At 47.6% G+C, this 20,059-nt stretch overlaps 1 protein-coding gene and 1 long non-coding RNA gene across 2 annotated transcripts; both read right to left on the reverse strand.

The window, feature by feature from the left end:
* Positions 1 to 1,122: 1,122 nt before the first annotated feature.
* Avpi1 (arginine vasopressin-induced 1) lies at positions 1,123 to 7,041 on the reverse strand. Its single transcript, NM_134373.2, has 3 exons — positions 6,827 to 7,041; positions 2,579 to 2,875; positions 1,123 to 1,694 (listed from the first exon to the last, which is right to left on the reverse strand). The coding sequence occupies exons 2-3, from the start codon at positions 2,863 to 2,865 to the stop codon at positions 1,535 to 1,537; spliced, it is 447 nt and encodes a 148-aa protein (NP_599200.2). The 5' UTR covers positions 2,866 to 2,875; positions 6,827 to 7,041; the 3' UTR covers positions 1,123 to 1,534.
* Positions 7,042 to 10,040: 2,999 nt separating this feature from the next.
* On the reverse strand, positions 10,041 to 13,698 carry LOC102554176 (uncharacterized). The gene is made up of 3 exons (XR_005495172.1): positions 13,569 to 13,698; positions 10,679 to 10,798; positions 10,041 to 10,478 (listed from the first exon to the last, which is right to left on the reverse strand). It is a non-coding gene; the product is annotated as an uncharacterized LOC102554176 (long non-coding RNA).
* Positions 13,699 to 20,059: the final 6,361 nt, after the last annotated feature.

The following is a 20,059-nucleotide window of genomic DNA, read 5'->3' on the forward strand; positions in this document are numbered from 1 at the left end:
TCCAGTTTTCTTTGTGGGAAGACAAGGTAAATGCAGTTTTAAGGACAAAGACAGACATCATGGAGTTACGGAGACTTGGCTCTTGAAAACTAAGTGTTTTCATAAAACATTGCAAAAGCTGGCCTGAGTCTGCATTATAGAACACACACTTCTTTTGGTATGAATACTTACTACAGATTTTTCTCTGATTGGGACTCTATAGTATTTGTCCTGGCTACTTCCTTAAAGTCAGAATTCGGGATTAGGTATAGAGCAGTGGTTCTCAGTCTGAGTTGCAACCCTTTTGCAGGGTGTTGAATGACCGTTTCACAGGGGTCTCCTAAAACCATCGGTAAACAGAGATTTACATTATGATTTATAACAGTAGCAAACTTAAAGTCATGAAGTACGAACAAAGTAATTTGGTTGGGGATTACCACATGAGGAGAACTGTATTAAAGGATCGCAGCATTTGAGTACCACCGGTTTAGATGCAAATTTAGGAGAGGTTTGCTTTTATCCTTGGCCCTCAGAGGTCAGTCCTGCCATATAGGCACATCACTGTCCCTGGGGGTGGGGACTGGCAAAGAGAGAGACGTGAACACTAATGAACACATACATGGTTTGGGATAATGGGCAGAGCTCTTGACTCCTAGGCTACCAGGCCATTGTGCTGCAGTGGGTAAGAGAGATTGATTAGTCCTGTGCCATCCCACCCTTGATGGCACTGAGAGATGGTGCTCCCGACAACTACTCGCACTACCTAGGACCCAGTGCCCACGTGCCCGCAGTGTGGAGCTGACATGGGCTGACCTGGATCTGCTCCTTTGGAACAGGCCTGTCTGCAGAGACCTCATTTTTTTCTTGCAACCTACCCACCTCTGGAAGAGAAAGCTGTAAGACCAGGATCTCCAGGGCTTATAGTTTAGAAACATAAACATCTAGCCCAGGGTTGGGGATTTAGCTCAGTGGTAGAACGCTTGCCTAGCAAGCGCAAGGCCCTGGGTTCGGTCCCCAGCTCCGGGGGAAAAAAAAAAAAACGAAACATCTAGCCCAGATTTATCTCCTGGAGAATACCCTGTCCTTCCCTATCTGGCTACGTCTGTTTTGAGATTCCCCTCTTCTGTAACAGACTGAGACAAATCTTGATGCAAATGTTTTTATTTTCCACTTAAACAAGTTTCCCCTCTGCACTGGCCTGTGGCACAAGACTGAAAGACTGCTGGGTGGTGACAGTAATTGTCAGTGGCAGAAACGGCGAGATGCTGCATTTGAGTACATATTACTTTTATTCCAGGGGAATGCCATGCTGCCCAGTTACACTGTTAGGTCGGAAAGGCTGATGCGTGGGCAACCTTGGTATTGCATCACTTAGTAAGAACAGGTCCCGCAAGTGCAGTCCAGCACATGCTGGTTCTGAGCTGAACTGAGGGCATTCTTATTACTACTTTCTTCACCTAGGCAGGGCCTGCACAGATGTCCTTCTTACAACTCCATGAGCCCTTTGGCGAAAGTCCCTGCAGTATTTGGGGAGGACCTCCCCACCCTTCACAGGTCAGTGTCTGATCTGGTGGAGGTAACCAGTGGGGCCTGGCTTATTCCAGTTTCGGTGGACTCTAGCACTTGTCCTCCGGGAGTTCCCAAACTGCTCACTGGAAGCCGTGTCAGTGGTGCTGGCTTGTGGGTCCGCCGCTGTAGAACCCGGCTCTGGCACTCTGTGGAAACAAGTGTGTGATAAGCCAGGTCAGCACGGAGAGCAGGATGGAGTTTTGTCACTATAAAATGAGACTGACTGCCCCAAGAACTGTATGACACCTTTCCAAAACAGGGTGGGGCTGGAGGGGTGGGACACTCAAGTCTCTCCCCACCTTCTTTTTGTTCTCCTTAGGACAGGGTTTCTTCTTATAGCCCTGGCTGTCTGGAACTCACTCTGTAGACCAGGATCACCTCCTGGTGCTCCTGCCTCAGACTCCTGAGCACTGAGACTAAAGGCATGGCCACTGCCACCGCCCAGCTCCCCCCTGCTTTTTCTGCCTTGCATTCGTGGCACCATAAGTCAGGTATAAATGACATCCGTTAGTGCAAACAGTGAAGACTCACTTGCCCTGTCAGACCGGATGATCTGTTCAGTCTCTGCTGTTCAGACTATGAGGGAAGATCCTAGAGGAAGCGAGGTAGCGATGGCTTCAAGGCCGGGTAGTCTACCTGGGTCCCCTGAGGGTCACTATTCCTAGGCTGGCAGTGACACGGGCCAGAGAAAATCTCTACTGCTTTGTCACCGTAGGATCTCCACGAAATCTTAGACCATAATTCCTTAGTTCCCCCTAAGGTTTTAACCAGGATTGCTTTGAATTCTTCTACTGGTCATTTTATTTTTCTTTCAAACAGGATTCCCTTCTACCTGGCCGAGAGTCGCGGAAATAAGGTAGTGCTGCTTCGACTGGGCTTTCCTCCTTAGGGAGATTACAGGGTCATGTGACTTTCACAAGAGCACCAGCACCACAGCACTAGAAACAGGAACAGTGAGGCCAAGTCACTGGCTCCAGGCCACACAGCCAGAGCAGTGGAACAGGCAGCCCTCCAGTCCCAGGCACTGTACCTGAGCCGGCTGCAATGGTTCTGTCTGGGCGGCCGTTTCCTGCGCAGCCTCCTCAGCGCCTCAGCTACTCTGTGGTCCCCTGCACATTCCCAGATGATCTGGGCCCGCTCCTCAGCCAGCTGGTCCCCGCTGCGCTGGAACAGGCCCTGGATCTGCACCAGCTCAGCATCCTGGAAGATGTTGGCAGAGGCCTGCTTGCGGCCGCGGCCCCGGCCCCGGCCCCGGGGCTGAGCTGTTGAAACCTGCCACAGGGGTGGCTCGCTTACCACAGAGGCTGGAGTTCCCATCACAGGTGCTCTGCAATGAAAGGCAGACATGAGCACTCCCACAGCCGACCTTCAGAGGCACTGTCAACCAGAAGCTGGCCATGTATCGGACAAGAGCGAGTAAATACATTCACAGAAAAACACGTACATATTTACTAAAAATTGGCAGAGTGTGGAATGGGGGCTGAGAATATAGCTCATTTATTTCAGTGTGCTTGCATAGCATGCATGAAGCACTCCCCAGTACCACATCAACTAAGTATGGTGGTAGAGGTCTGTAATCTGGGAGGTGGAGACAGGAGGATTAAAGTACAAAGTCAGGATGGGAGAAGTTAAGAGCACTGGCTGCTCTTTCAGAAGCTGGAGCTCAGTTCCTGGCATCCACATGTCTGCTCACAACCATCTGTAATTCCAATTCCAGGGAACCTGATGTCCTCTGGCTTCTGCAGGCCCCAGGCATGTACACATACATGCAGTCAGACACTCAAACACCACATGAAAAAAAAACCTTAAAAAGCTAGAAAACCATCCTTAGTCTGGGGCCAGCTGGGACTACATGATGCCACGTTTACAGAAAAAGTGACACAAATACAAGTATTTCCAGTTGGTCCTCAACCTGCTCACAGCAGTAGCCCTCCCTCACCCTCACCTGCTGGTCTTTTGTTCTCTGGAAGAGTCTGAGTCATCACCCCCTTCAGAACCATTACCCCCTCCCTTGTCTGGCCTTCTGTCCACCTCATTATTCAGAAACATTATTCCAGTAGTTGCCATGCTCACACTGTCCTAGTTTCTATCCTAAGAACCTCACTCTTCAAGACCTACTACCTAAGATAAACCCACAGAAGGCATCAAGGTAAAATCATAAAACTTGTATCTGTACCTGGAAAACCGGAGTAAGAAAACCTGTCTCTCAGGCACTATTACAGAGCCCACTTAAAGCCCATGTGGTAATTAGCCCCCAGGAACGCGGGGCTCTATATGTGTTCTATAAGAAAAGATAAGTGATCAAGGCACGCTTTGAGGCTGAGAAAGAAAAGGCAAGCGTGGGTGTTTGCTGTGCGCTGGCTGATGGGCACGACATCACTGATGCTCAAAATAACCCCAGAAGATAATACTGCAAAAGCAGCAGAGGCGGGGGCCCAAGCTGGACCTTCTTGTCTTTTGACTGTGGCTTCCAGTTAAACCACTGGGCCTGGTGTTTTCCCACTTCCTTTCGTTTCCAAAGGAGTGAAGGGCATCAGTTATCCCACAGGGTGAAGTCTGTGGAGTGGTTAGTTCAGTCACCAGTGTCAAGGCTGTGTGCTGACTAGATGACATCATCCTCAGCTTTGAACCACAGGCCCTTTTCAGAAGATCTCCAGCTTCAACTAAGAATTCTAGGACTGCAGTGGAGCCCAGCACACAGGGTGCTGGCATGTGACTCAGACTCAGCGTTCTAGCCCTGGTTCTGCCACTCAGTAGTTGATAGGCCTCAGGAATGCCCATCACCTCTGGGCTGATTCCGTCTGCTGTTCTAGAGCAGGTTGACGCTGACCATCTCAGCACTGGCACTGGTGTCATCAATGCATGACAGGGACAGGCCTATATTGAAGGATAGCACTGCCTGCCTGCTCCTTGTGGGCTGGGAGCTGCATGTGTGGACAGGTCTAACTAGCTTCCAGAAAATGCCTCAACTAGTAGTTAGCCTTCTCCTCCCCACCCCTAGCCTCCCTGAAGACCAGATACTGTTTGGCTACAGTCGGTGGAAGGGTCAGAATCTGGCAGGAGCAGAACACTGCTAAGCGGTCAAGCCCTAGGTAGCCTCTTAGGCTGGTCTGGGGTGGTAGAAGAAAGGGTGATGTCCCTTTTTCAGAATCACCAATCTCCTGTTCTCTGTAGAGCTAGCTGACAGACCAAGGATCGACTAGCAGCCCTTTGGCAGGAAGAAACGGCTGCCCACTTTATTCCAGCTACAGGGCTTTATAATGGCCAGGTCCCAGTGAGCTGAGTACACCCAAGCAAGAAACCACCAGGCAGTCTGGTGTCCAGCACTTAACAATCCCGGTGCTCTATGAACCCTGGGAAACCTTGACCCCTCTAGATATGGAGGCCCCTCCCTGGTGGGAAGCCTTACCCTGGGAGTCAGACAACAGAGTGAAGCAAGGATTCCAGGTAGGGCCAGGTGGTAAACATTAGGAACACTGATAAAGTGGGGGTCAGAACACTTGGTAGGAGACACTTCCTGCCTCATTCAGTAGGTTCAATCATTAATCGCTTCCTAATTTCTTGGACAAGACCTTACGCCAAGAAGCTCAGTGCATACTTGAACAATGGTACATTTTAAACTGGGAAGTGAAAGCACTGGGCCATTAAGATTACAGATGGAGCTTTCGTTCCAGAGCTGACAAGATAAGCTCAGCTCTGTGCACAGATGAGTAAGGACTCATCGCAAAGCTACAAATGGACACGAGAGCTTAGGAATGAACCCCCTGAGTAAATACTGAGTGTTGAGGATGACGAAGTTCAACTTATTTTTGAGTTGGTCGTTAAAGGAAGAACTAATGGGCTGGAGAGATGGCTCAGTGGTTAAGAGCACTGACGGCTCTTCCAGAGGTCCTGAGTTCAAATCCCAGCAACCACATGGTGGCTCACAATCATCTGTAATGGATCTGATGCCCTCTTCTGGTGTGTCTGAAGACAGCTGTAGTGTACTCATATAAATAAAAATTAATAAAAAGCATTAAAAAAAAAACTAACTATAGAGCTCAACACGGGGCTTCTCTGCCTCAGAAGTGAAGAAAGAAACTAGGCCCTTATTCCAGACCCATTTACAGGCATGGCCTGAAAAACTGAACTAGTAGAGCAAGGAATAGCTCCTTCTGAAAGAATTTGAAAACCCCTACGGTGGCCGTGACACTGACCACTGAGTGACCTTGGACATGTCACTTTTCCTTGGCTTCATTTGTTCATCAAAACAGTGAAGGGGAAAAAAATCCTGACTGGGTACAGAGAGGAAATGAGTGTCCATCCTAGTACCTGGCATACTGTGGATACTCAACATTGCACATTGCTTAAATGAAAAACGACGCCAAGGGAAGGCTATTTAACAGGGCTATATGGAACCGTGGTCATGGTTAACACTGACATGTAAACTCAGTGGGCTTCAGAGAGACAGGCTCATCTGTGCACTTTTAAAGCCACGGTTTTACGACGAACTTCATAGAAGGAAGTGTGCTGTGTCAAGCAAGAACAGCACTTTTGAGGGCCTTTTGTTCCTCATGTGAGGTGGCATCCTAATCCCCTCTGATAGCCGGCACTATTATTAAAGTCACTTTCCAGATGAAAAAGCTGAGCTCTTGAAGTGGTAACTTGCTCAATTCCACAAGGCTGGTAGGTGATCTCAGGCTATTAACCAGGTGGTTTGACCTGGGCGCCTACCAGTGTTTTCATTCTTGCCAGGTGGCTGAGGTGTTCCAAATAAACAAGGGGCCAGAAGGTTCTGAAATCTCTAAGACTCTGCCATCTTCATCTGGGGGTTTTGGAGGTCGCCACTGATTCACAGGCAGGATTCCCACACCAGCCTCTTCGCTTGGGAGTCAGAGCAAGCAGAGCTAGACCAGAGCTCCATAGGAAGTTAGGTTAGTGTTCTGTCAACCTACAGCCAGTTCCAGCAGACCCCCAAATCGAGATCGGCAGCTAAGACACCTACTGTAACACCTCTCGGGCTTTAGGGGAAGGGCGAGCGCAGCTCTGGGCTTCCTGCCCTGAAAGTGATCACAAGGGCCAAGCAGAGGTGACTGGTTGGCTAAAAGCTTGGGAGAGGGTATCTTGGCCGAAGTTATAGGGCGACATCCCCAACACAGTGGGCCCCAGGGCTCAGAGGTGGCGGCTGACAGAGAGAAGCCCTAAGTGGATCTAGGGTGTGAGACCCAGTGGATTCCTGGCTGTGACCGTCGGCCCGCGCGCTCCCACGCAGAGCTGAGCCGGACCGTGGCCTACCTACCTGGTTGTCTTGGCTGCCCGAGGCGGGCGGAACGCAGCGGGGAGCCTGGCCGGGCCACCTGGATCACAGCCACAGTTCCTAAGAGAAAGCGCTCCGAGCCCCTTCCACAGCCAATCCTCCGTCATAGCCTTCCAGCGAGCAGCCGAGCCAACTTCACCAAATCGAACACGGAGACTCCGCGAGCCAATCAGCTGCTGCAGAGGGGGAGGGACCGGCCTTATCCCTCCCTCTTCCCGTGACCGCCTCCAAATCAAGTGCGGAGATTCCTTGAGTCCAATCATCCGCGGATTATCGGCGAGGGGCGTGTCCTCCGGATCCTCCCCACCTACCCTGCCCACCCGCCCTCCCCACGCCCGGAGGAGCCCCCTTAATTGACGTCAGACCCGGGGCGGGCTCTGCTTGGCCCGCACGGAGGCGGGGTGGGGTCGCATTCCTGACACCGGGTGCGGCCGGAGACGGCGCGTCTTGCAGGGTACACGTGACAAATGCCCCTTTCCTCTGGGCCGAGTCCAGCGCGCGAGTTCCGCTGTTAAGATCCTTGTAACCTACAGTTCCTAAAACTCACTTCACCTCCCGGGCCACCTGGGCCTGCATTCAGAATGATTTTCAAATCCTGTAGCAACGGTGAGAGTTTGGGCCAGTTGTTACCTAAAGGAGGAAGTACTTAACAGTTCTTTGGACATCTTTCACTGCGACCCTTTCTGGTTCAGTTTCCTTGATGGGCAGTAAGAGAACTGCAACCCTTGCCTTGAGGTAGTTAACCTAGCAACAGAGGGCTAACACTGAACCACCACTTGGTATGTGGCTACAATCGTTGTCACATGAAGCTGGAAGAAGGTAAAGAGGAGCCCTATCGGGGTTGGGGATTTAGCTCAGTGGTAGAGCGCTTGCCTAGCAAGCGCAAGGCCCTGGGTTCGGTCCCCAGCTCCGAAAAAAAAAAAAAAAAAAGAGGAGGCCTATCTTTGAGAGGCCCTGGAAGCCATGAGCAGGAACATAACCAGTGAAAGGAAGGAGCTAAAGTTTTTAGAACGAGGAAGAATAGACCTGGGTAGAATAAGGAAAAGAGCGAAGAAAGCACGCTGGAGCCAGTCCAAACCTTCTCCAGAGAGATGAAGTAAAGCCTGGAGATTCGCTCTAAATAGCAAGGTAGCCATGATGGGAAGGCTTGGGGCAGCCAGTGAAGCCTGCTTGCACTTGCCGCTCTGAAGGTCTGTAAGCAAGGAAACATAGTGATTTGTACTTAGGAAAAGGCATTCTGTGGCCTTTACGGAGTGGCAGTAATGCAGTCAGCACTTTACAAGTGTAAACTCATTTCTCCCCCGTGGTGTTAAATTTGCGTTTTCAGAAGTTGGGTTGGAGAGGACAAAGGATTGCAGGGGCTCCATGCGGCTCTTTTCTTCTTCTTCTTCACCGCTGGACATCTGATCTGTGGACATTCTGAGGAAATGCTCTGCCACCGAGCTACTATGTGTCAGTTCTTGTCTGTCTGTCTACCCGGCTGTCTTCTGTTTCTTTGAGATAAGTTTTACTTTGTAGTTCAGACTGGCCTGGAGCGTCCATGCTCCTGACTCAGCCTCTTGAGTGCTGGGTTGATAGACATGTAGCCAGCTGTTAGGCCCGGAGAGACTGGTCTCCCTCATTGAGGGCTCCTGCTCTTGTCTAGAAATGTCAGGACAGGCGCCTGTCAGTGCTGCAGGTGTAGGCAGCAAGTTTCCCTGACTTTTCTCACATCAAAGCTAAGCTGACGTTTTAAGTTTAGTTTCTCTTCTGTAAACGTTCCAGGTAGGGAAGAGAAGAAGAGGGCTGGAGAGATGGCCCAGTGGTTAAGAGCACTTAACCAGCACCCACATGGCAGCTCACAAATATCTGTAACTCTAGTTTCAGAGGATCCGATGCCCCTTTCTGTCTCTGAGGGCACCAAGCACACACCTGGTGCTTATGCACTCAAGCAAAACACACAGGTAAAAAGTAACTTCAAAATGTCCACCAGCTGGGACCTGTGGGATCCTTTTTGCAAGGTGAAGGGGAATTTTCTGTTCTTCCTCACCCAGTGTCTAGCTCCTCCTTGTCCCTCTCTGCACAACACAAAACAACAAAAGAATATATCTCTATAGGCGGGTTGTCTGATATTTTTTTGAAGTTTGGGGCAATGAAGAGAGTTAGAGATAATTAGATGAAAGAGAGATTCAAGAACAAGCTTGTCAAAGAGAAATTAGCCAAGTACATTCCTCTTAAGTGCGGCTTGGAAGTGCCAGGCTCTTAAACCAGAAGGATGGGCTTCTCAGCCTCTCAGCACACCCATGGTTAAAGGACCTGGGAATTCTGATGCCACCAGCTCAGATGGGTACACCATGCTGGAATCGGGGACTTGTGACTTCTGGGTCAGATGTGACTAAGGCAGGGTGGATACAGTTCTGCAGGCAAGTGCTTGGTGCTCACCACACAATGGGACTGTTTCCGTCACCTTGGTTTTATGATTCAGTGTTTCTGATGAGCAGACAGGGCACTCCCCTCCAGCATGTAGGCCATGAGAAACCTCGTCAGACATGGGGATATTGAGAATCACAGAACAGTGCCGGAAACGGTAACTACCAACAAAAAGGGCCCTGTCGGTTTGTTTTGAGCCAGTGTCTCTTCCTGTAGCTCACACAGGCCTCAAACTCCAGATTCTCTTGCTTCAGCCTTCTGGGTTCTGGGATTACAAATCTGGGTCACCATTCCATGAGCTTTATGGGACCCTGTTTAAAGGAGGTTGGCACTGAGGAGTTTCCCTCTAGGGTCATTCAGACAAAGACTTGCTTTCATCCAGGGCCCAGATTAAGGTGGTATGAAGGGGACAGGTGAGATGGCTCAGTGGGTAAAGGCACTGCCACCAAAACCAAGCTTGAGTACCAGAGTTTGACCGGCAGGACCAACATGATAGGAGAAAACTGACTCCCACAAGTTGTCCTCTGACCTCTACACACCTTGACATTAGCATGGATACACACACACACACACACACACACACACACACACACACACACGAGTACATCAATAATAAATAAAATACAATAAAAAATTAAGATGAGGATAATGAAGAAATCTTCTGGGTTGCAATAGACTTCAAAAAAAAAATCTCTCAGCAATTAAGGTAAATAAGACCTCTTTGGGGAGAACATCAAAACATCTGAGATGAGCATAATATGAAAATTTAAAACACAGACAGGTCTTGTGTGTTTTCATGACTCTGATTTATTTTGTAATAGATACCCGTTTCCCAGCAGCCTTCAGTTCCCACTCAGGCTGTCACAGCCGTGGCTTCAGGAAGACGGGAGGTAGCCTGGGGACACACGGGGCAACTCTGCTTTGGATTAGTTTCAGTTGGGGGTTTTCATCCACTTTTCCCCTGGGCTCAGGACCTGGGAAGATGTTTGCATAAGGGCAAATGGAGCACGTGTTTGCCCTTCTGATTCGTGTTCCAGTGTGGTTCAACCTGGGGCTGTTTCCCCCGAGGAAAGTCTAGGAGAGGTTTCTGCTTATTCTTCCTTAAGCAAGTGATGGAAGCTTTCTGTGACTCAGCTCTCTTTCCCTAAAACAGGAGCGATTGAGGCTGGAGTCTCAGCTTGGTTGTAAAGGGTGACTTAGCATGAAAGACATCAGGGGTTCAGTCCTGTGTGCCATAAAATAAATAAGGTGATTAATAAGAAATTTAATATGTGTGTTACCGTGACAACCAAAGGAAATACTACAGCCTGAGTGCTTGGAACAGCCACAGACTGAAAATACTGTATTTTCCAATTGTTTTTCTGTCTGTCTGTCTGTCTACTTATCTATTGCGAATGTCTCATGTAGCCCAGGCTGGCCTCTTACCTTAATATAGAATCAAGGATGTCCCTGAACTTCTGATTCTCTTTCAGCACTAGTTTTTGTGGTACTGGGAATTGAATCCAGAACTAAATTCTGTAAATGCTTGAAAAGCAAATGGGGTACCTAAAAGTGGGAGAGCACATATAAGGTCTTATGTTTTAAGTCCTGGGATTTCAATTAAATAAAATAAAGATAATTTTATTTTGAGATAGAAAAAGTAAAAAAACACAAGAACGTTGTAAAAACATGTAACATCTCTCTCTCTCTCTCTCTCTCTCTCTCTCTCTCTCTCTCTCTCTCTCTGTGTGTGTGTGTGTGTGTGTGTGTTATGCTGGGATCAAACCTAGGACCTCCTAATGCTATTCATGTACTTTGCTATGGGGCCACACTCCAGCACAAATACTTGGCTATTTTATATAAGAGACGTGAGCATCTACAGGTTATTGTATTTATAGGGGCTGTTCTCACCTCCCATCCCCCACAGACCCTGGGAGATCCCTGATCTCCCTACAAATGCTAGACTAGCATCAGACCCCCTCCCTGCTGCTCCCTGCCCTGCAGCCATTGGCGTTCTTAGGCAGCTCTTGTTCCCAAATGCTGGGACTTGCTCACATGGCTTTCCTGGTGTGAGAGAGCGAAGAGAATGTTCACCTTTGGCTGACGACAGTGTAACTCGAAAGTCAATTCTGTGTGGGTACGGATGCATGTGGAGGGCAGAGGACAATTGCGGGACTTGGTTCTCCACCGTGGGATCATGGGTATTGAACTCAGATTATCAGGCTTACTGACAAGCAACTTTACCAATGAGCCATCTCCCCAGCCACGATTCGGCTTTTCTTGATACATGATCATAGGCAGGCTGTTGCTGTGGTTTGAGTCTAAGACGTCTCCCACAGGCCCATGTTTTGAATGCTAGGTACCGAGTTTGTGTTACAATTTTGAAGGCTCCAAGCCTGCTGGAGGAAAGGCCTGGCTGGATGTGGCTCTCCAGAGGCAGACTTTTGAGGGACAGACTTTTGAAGGTTTTTACCTTCATTCACTCCACCTGTTCTCTCTCTGCTTCCTGATTTGCTGCCAGTGGACTGAGCTCCTCCTAATCAGCTTCCCTGTCCTCATGGACCAAAGTCTCTCTAGAACCATGAGCCATAAAAAAGACTCTCTCTCTCCACCTGAAAGGTTTCTATCAAATATTTTGTCATGATGATCTAAAAACAAACAAACAAACAAACAAAAAAAAAAAAAAAAAAAAAACAGCTACTATCACAAGATACCAAAGACTGGATGGCTTAACAAGAGACGCTAATTTTCTTTTCTTTCGGTGAGTTTGTGTTGTACGTAGTGTGTGCGTGTTCAAGTGTGTATTGGTATGGATCAGGTGTGCATTGGTATGCATTGGGTACACATTGGGTGTTCATTTGGGTATCTATTGGGGGTGCGTGAACCGCTGGTGTCCTGCAGGTGCTGCTCACCTTTAATTTTTGTTTATTGATTTACTTATCTTTCTTGGAGACAGAGTCTCTCATTGGCCCGAAACTTACCTTGCCTCGAGGACTAGGCCGGCTGGACTACAAGCCTCAAAGACCCACCTGTCTCCACCCCCAAGCACTGGAATTGCAAACGCAAACATCCAAAGCTTTTCCATGTGCAAGCACTTGACCAAGTGAGCTTCCATCCAACCTGAGAAATCTATTTTCTCACAAGTCCTGAGGCTGAGACGTCCAAGTTTAAGGTGCCGGGTGAATCCGTTTGTGGTAAAATGGGGGGTTGGTGATGGACGGATGGCTCAGTGGTAAAGAACACTTCCTTCTCTTGTGGAGGATTTAAGTTCAACTTCTACAAATGCCTATAACTTAGCTCTAAGGTGTCTAATGCCCCTTGATTCCGTAGGCACCTGCACTCAGCTGTACATACTGGGGCACACATGTACACATATACACAATTTAAAAACAATAAAATAAATGTTTAAAACAAGTGGCAAGAACTCTGGTACTGCCTTCCTTATAGATGGTGACCTGCTCTTACGGGGAATGGAGGGGAAAGAGAAGGGAGGGAAGGAGGAGAGAGAGAGACAGAGACAGAGACAGAGAGACAGAAAGAGAGATAGGAGATAGAGAGACAGAGACAGAGAGAGAGAGAGAGAGAGAGAGAGAGAGCGCGAATATGAATTTACTACTATCTGGGATGAAATTGGGAGGAAATGTTTCATGACTTGTTTCTCTCCCTCCCATTTCTTGTGGGCAAATCTTATCAGTCAAGTCCAGTTGAAAGCCAGACAGAGAAAGGAGCTTTCTGATGTGGTTGAAGTAGGTTGTCCCCCTGTCCCTCAGAGGGCAGGTGCAGAGTAGTAAACAGTGGAGAGGGACCAGGAAGAGGACAGAGAACATGGCGGGCCAACTGTGTGGTTAATATGAGTGTCAACTTGACAGACTCTAGAATCACCTAGGAGACTAGCCAGCAGGCATCTCTGTGAGGAAGTATCTAGAGTGGGTTGAGGTTGAAATATCCCCCCAAATGTGAATGGTACTATCCCATGGCTGGGGGTAGGGGGCGTCCTGACCTACAGACAAAGGATGGGACCTGAGTACCAGCATCTTGATTCCTAACAGCAGAGCAACATGACCACCTACCTCAGGCTCCTGCCACCAGGACTCCCTGCCCCGATGGACTGCAGGAGCCAGAATAAACCCTTTCTCCCTTAAGTTGCTTTTGCCAGGCACTTTTGTAGGCAGTACTTTAAGGATGAGACACTTACCTGTTTCCATTCTAACTCCCAAATAGGTGACACGAAGACCTATTAAGTTTACTAACAAGCTTTAAGCACTGTGACAGGACAAATATCCACCCATTCTAACCCTCTAAGCTATCTACTTCCCAGCCACAGGCCCTGTGTTACTTGCAGTTTGAAGACAGTCTTGTCCTGGCTTGCTCTGTGGCATGTGTGTCCTCATGGAGGATCCCTTGGCCACCTGATCATCACGACTCCTCCTAGACCCTCTCCTCGTGGCCACCTCTTCTCTTCTTCCCTCTCCCCCTTTTGAACCCTCCCCCAGGATTGGAAGTCCCGCCTTCTCTGCCAGGACATAGGCTGATCAGCTCTTTATTAACCAATCAGAGATAACTGGAAGCATTCTTTATAAAACATGGATACAGGAGGTGACTCAATACTGGAGCCCAGATTGTAACTAGCAAGCATCCAAACTGTAATCTGATCTCTGGGCAGTGAAATCAGCATCTGAATTAGCAGTGTCCAAACCAATCTCCCAACATACTTTGTCACAACTCGGAAGGTAATTAACCTAACCAGCTAATGATGTAAGCAAAGAGAAGCTTGATTTCTCTCACCACCAGAGGCCCAGAGGCAGGGGAGGGGGGAGTTTCTGAATGACCTGTTAAGTAGGGCAACAGAATTGATCATTATTCTGCTAAATTATCTCTGTACTCTGGCAACATTGACTCCCATAAACCCATGCGGTTGCCGAAGTTATATGGGCAAGATTCAATCAGGACTCTATTTCTTCCCAAGCATCACAGGTTTTATTTCTTTGTTGTACTGTTTTCTTCTTGTTTTTCTTTTTTTTTAAATATTTTTTAGACTCATTTATTATATGAGCATAGACAAGCCAGAAGAGAGCATCGGATCTCATTACAGATGGTCGTGAGCCACCATGTGGTTGCTGGGATTTGAACTCAGGACCTCTGGAAGAGCAGTCAGTGCTCTTAACCACTAAGCCATCTCTCCAGCCCCTTCTTGTTTGTTTTTAATTATTAGTTTGAGATGAGATCTTACTATGTAACCTGGTCTGGAACTTGAGATTCTCCTGTCTCAGCCTCCCCAGTCCTGGAATTACAGGTATATGCCACCCACGGTAGCGTAGGTCTTTATGACGTATTACCTTATAAAAGAGCAGTTTTAGGGGTTGGGGATTTAGCTCAGTGGTAGAGCGCTTGCCTAGGAAGCGCAAGGCCCTGGGTTCGGTCCCCAGCTCCGAAAAAAAGAACCAAAAAAAAAAAAAAAAAAAAAAGAGCAGTTTTAGTTCACAATCAAATTGAATACATGACCAGTGAATTCCTAGCTTACAACTCATGCCTGCATATCCTTCTCCTCTCCCACGGTCCTGTATCAGGAGGGCGTGTTTGCTGTAATCACCGAGGCTACACTGACAAAACATTGTTACCATTTCCTCTGCTGGGCTTTGACACTTGTATCCACCATGGTAATACCATACAGAGTAGTTCGGCTCTTCCAACCATCCTCTGCCATCCCACTCATCCCTCTTACACTCTGGCAACTGTCTCCACCATTTTGTCTTTTCTAGAGTGACGTATACATAGAATCATACAAAACATAGCTTTTGGGGTTCCTTCATTCCATCCCACACTTGAGATTAAACAGAGCCTTTTACTTGGGAGACAAATATCCTACCTCTGAACTATATTCCTCGGTCCAGAATATCCTTTTCCTTTCAATGTGGCTTCTTCTGCTTTTCTGCATTTAACGTTCCTTCCTGTCTCCTTGTGGCCTGATAACCCATCTTGTTTCGGCATTGAATAATAGTCCATTGCGGGGGTACCACAGTTCACATATCCGTCTATCCACTGAAGGACATCTTAGTTGTTTGCATGTTTGGGAAATAATGAATCAAGCTTCTCTATGCATCAATGAACAGGCTTTCGTGTGGATATTAAACCCATAATTACTCTAGAAAGGCTATGCTGAGTTTTATAGGAAAGCATCAAACTGTCTTTCAAAGTGGCTGTTCCACTTTGCATTCCCATGAGCCTTTTCTTCTTCACATCCTTGCAAGCATTTGGTGTTGCCATTGCTTTGGATTTGATTTATTGTCATTATTATCATTTATATTTTAGATAAAGTCTTGTTATGTAGATATCCTGACATTAAACTGGCCGCCATCCTCCTGCATCTGCCTTTCCGCCTCTCCAAAGCTGGGATTATAAGTATGCATCCTGTACACAGCTGTGGATTTTGCTCGCTTTCAATGTACTCAATACATTGTTTTAATTTGCAATTCATTAATGACATAGGATGTTAAATATTTTTCATATGTTTTTTTGCCATCCATAAGTCTTGGTGCAGTTTATTCCTTTTGTTCATTTTTTTAAATCTTTTTTAAAAGAAGATTTATTTATCTTATGTATGTGACTATACTGCCACTCTGTTCAGATACATTGGATCTCATTACAGATGGTTGTGAGCCACCATGTGGTTGCTGGGAATTGAACTCAGAACCTCTGGAAGAGCAGTCAGTGCTCTTAACCACTGAGCCATCTCTCCAGCCCCTCCTTGCTCATTTTTAATAAAGCATTTGTTTTCCTTTGCTGACTTTTGAGAGTTCTTTGTTTATTTCAGCTGTCCTTTATCAGATGTCTTCTGCAAATCTTTTCTCCCAGTTGTCTTTGTCTTCTCATTCCTTGATAGTATTCATGCACTGATTTTAGATGAGGACAGTCTTCCCTCAACTTTATCCATTAAGTTTGTCCTCACATTTCATTAACTGACACTGGATCATCTACTCAGTCTTAAGCTAGTCCAAATAGAGAGACATATTGTCATAACAATCCAAACCAGTCCACTCCCGTGGTTTACTTTTGCACACATTGCCATCTGATATCTGAACAATCGAGTTGCTAACAAGAGCAAGGGGAAACGGCTAGCAGGCAAGCGAGTCCTGTTTACCACAGATACTGAGTGTAATGGGTCTGGGAACTCAGGAGGCCTTAGTGTGTGCGTTCTTTCTGCAGTCTGAACTTCTTAAAGGGTCTTACCGAATATCACGCCTCTTTTGTTGACATAGGTGGTATGAAGTATAAATGGTTTACACCATAGGAAGCCCACTGTGTGACAAGGCTCAAAGTGTACTAAAGCCTTGGGACTTCTGTATCCAGCCCCTGAATTTTTGTGGGGTCCATCTCCTACCCTCCAAGTCGTGCAAGTTTTACTCACATATCCCTTGATTTCTATTCCCTCCTTCCAGATGCCCCTACACTGACCTAAAACTATCTAGCACAACCACCGACGTTTGTCTCTCTCTCCTTCCTGGCTGCAGACGCAATGTGGCCTGATATCTGAACAATCGAGTTGCTAACACATTCCCTAACTATCAGAACGACTACATGTAATATTGTCACATTGCATGTGATACAATATCACACTGTAATGTGATAGACAGGTGTGGTGGTTGGCACACTGTCAAGGTTATCGATTCATGACAGGGGACCAAAGAACTGGCAGCATAACAGACAGACAGCCTTTCACAAGCTCTCAAGTTCTTGTTCAGTTGCTCATGAACTGTGGTGTCAGAACTGGAGGCTGTCCACTGTGGGACTGCTCTCCAGCCTGCCATGGGGGCACAGCAGCTGGGGAGGTGAAACATGGGTAGTATGACTATGCTTACCCCACACCAGGCTTCAGGGAAGTGCTGAGACACCTCTCTGGGGATATGAGGAAGCCAAAGATGGTATTCCCTGGCTTCCAGGCACCCAGTCAGAGAAGTCAGGAATGAAGTGTCAGGAGTATCCATGGACCTGCTATGGGGCTGGGACCAGGGACTCTCAAACTCATGGACAGGCACCTCTGAGTCGTGAGGAGTTGAGAGCAGAGCCAGGGGTCGCAGGCTGGGGACTAGTTGGGGAGAATGGGAGCTCTGGCTTTGGTCATCGGTGAAGGTCCGTATCTTGGTTGCCATTGTGTCTGGGCGTGCAGATGGGCCTTAGGGAGACATAGGCAGTGGCTCTGTAGGCAAAGGCCTGCTCCCCGCCCCCCATGGTGGTGGTAGATAAAAGATACAGTCCTTGGTTCCAAACTGTTTATTGGTTTTTCATTGTGGAAAATGCATGCATACAGAATTCTCAGAGTGGACCTGAGATTAAAATACCTTTTGCGGAGAGGAATGTCCAGGAAGGGGGAGCTTATTTGACTAAACCCCCAGGGCCTCTGGGTACCTCATTAGCACAGAGAACTCAGTTCTGGGCCTACAGGTCATGTTTCCTTACATGGGAAGTGTGACTCGAGTTCCAGGACAGGGATTTGGCAGGGAGCAGAGAGGTGCCTTCCATCTCAGCTGTGTATTCACCAAGTTTCCGGGGTCTCAGACCTACTCTACCCACTAAGCTTCCTGGCATAGTTTACCATCCCCCATAGTTTACAACTATATGGACTCCTCCTCACTAAAGTTGACCTAAATACCCCTATTCTACATCCCCCCATTCACCATGCACCAAGGGACCAGCAAGGCACCTGCGGCAAATTCATTGTCATTTTCGGGATCATGAAGGGGTAGATACATAGCAATTACTCTTCTTGCTGTGAGACCACATACTGTCAAAAAGCAACTTAAGCAAGAAGGAAAGGCATGTTCTACAGGTTTGCCTACAACCTGATCTGATAGAGGGATCTTCTTGACTTCCATTCCCTCCTTCCAGATGCCCCTACACTGACCTAAAACTATACAGCACAACCACCGACGTTCGTCTCTCTCTCCTTCCTGACTGCAGGCGCAATGTGGCCATCTGCCTTATGTTTCCCCCACCATGTCTTCTCTGTCACAGTGGACTGTACCCTCAAGCTGTGAACCAAAATAAGCCCTTCCTTCAGTTTGGACGCCAGCCGGTGCGTGACATGGTCTTCCCCACATTCAGGGTAAGTCTTCCTCCTTCAGTTTATCATCTTTGAAAACACCCTTGCAGACATGTTAGGTGCACCTGGTAGGTGGTTCCAAATCCGGTCAAGTTGACAGTAAAGATTAGGGTTCCAGGTCGGAGTCTGCCTTCCTTGCCCACAATGCTTCTGCTAGGATTGCCAGCCACAGACTCAGAGGGGGCCTTTCCACTACCGAGCTGCCTTAGTTTCTTTCCTATTGCTGTGATGAAACACCATGACCAAGGCAACTAACTTGTAGAAGGAAAGATTCATTTGTGCTTATTGTTCCAGACGGATAATAGTCTATCACGGTGGAATGGTGGCAAGAGGCAGCGGGTCCCCGAGACTGGAGCTGAGGGCTCACATCTTGAGCCACAAGCAGGAAGCAGACACCATCCTGGGAATGGAGTGAGTTCACCTCTTGTGACACACTTCCTCCAACAAGGACATACCTCCTACACATCCCAAAACAGCACCAGCAACTGGTGGCCAAATATCCAAATGCCTGTGACATTTATCACTCAAACTGCCACACTGTGATTCCCCTTAGCAATTCTTTTTTTTTTTAAATGAAAAGTCATGATTTTATTCTCTATGATACAAAACAACATGTATAGATTTGACACGTTGTGGTCTTGTTTTCACTTTAGGGGCAAGGCAAAAACAAGCTCGGTTGGTAAGGTGGTTTCCACACAAGCTTGAAGACCTGAGTTTGAACCGCCAGAATTCATAAAAAGCAAACGAACAACAAAAATAAATAAACGACAACAAAACCATGACAGTGTACACCTGTCTCCCAGTGCTGGAGAGGCAGAGATAAGAAGATCCCTGGGTTACTGAACAACCAGCTAGTCTAGCCAAATCGGGGAACTCCGGGTTCAGTGAGAGCTCAAAAATATGCCTCAAGCAATAAGGCGAGGGCTGGAGAGATGGTTAAGTGATTAAGAGCACTAGATTCTCTTCCAGAGGACCTGGGCACGATTCTCAGCACCCACATGGTGGCCCAATGCCGTCTTTCACTCAATCAGAAGATCTAACTTGCCCTCTTGTGGCCTCTGAGGCCACTAAGCATGTGTGTGATATATAGGTATACACACAGACAAAACACTCAGGCACAGTTAATAGCAAATAGTAAAAATGAAACAATAAGGTTGAGAGAAGGTCTGGAGACATGGCCTCGTGGTTAAGAGCACTTGCTGCAAATCATGAGAACCAGAGTTCAGATCCAGGCGCCCTGCTAGGCATGGAGGCACATGGCTTCAATCCCAGTACTCGGGAAGTTGAGGCAAAAGGATATCTGTGAGTTCAAAACTAGCCTGGGCTACATAGTGAGTAGAGTTCTAGGGCAGTCAGAAATGTGTGTGTGTGTGTGTGTGTGTGTGTGTGTGTGTGTGCGCGCGCGCGCGTGCAATCTCTCCAGCCCTTGCCTTATTGCTTGAGGCATATTTTTGAGCTCTCACTGAACCTGGAGTTCTCTAATTTGGCTAGACTAGCTGGTTGTTCAGTAACCCGGGGATCTTCTTATCTCTGCCTCTCCAGTACTGGGAGACAGGTGTACACTGTCATGGTTTTGTTGTCGTTTATTTGTTTTTGTTGTTTGTTTGCTTTTTATATATACACATATGCCCTGGAGAGAGAGAGAGAGAGAGAGAGAGAGAGAGAGAGAGAGAGAGAGAGAGAGAGACTTAGTTGAGGTTTTATTGCCGTGAAGAGTCACCATGACCAAG

The sequence above is a fragment of the Rattus norvegicus genome, chromosome 1, assembly GCF_036323735.1.
Source record: "Rattus norvegicus strain BN/NHsdMcwi chromosome 1, GRCr8, whole genome shotgun sequence".
NCBI classification, from domain to species: domain Eukaryota; kingdom Metazoa; phylum Chordata; class Mammalia; order Rodentia; family Muridae; genus Rattus; species Rattus norvegicus.

Coding starts and splice junctions, on each gene's coding strand:
- Avpi1 (NM_134373.2), bottom strand. CDS start 2,865: ATGGGAACTCCAGCCTCTGTGGTAAGCGAGCCACCCCTGTGGCAGGTT. Junction 1,695..2,578: donor AACCATTGCAGCCGGCTCAG/GTACAGTGCCTG, acceptor TTGTTTCCACAG/AGTGCCAGAGCCGGGTTCTA.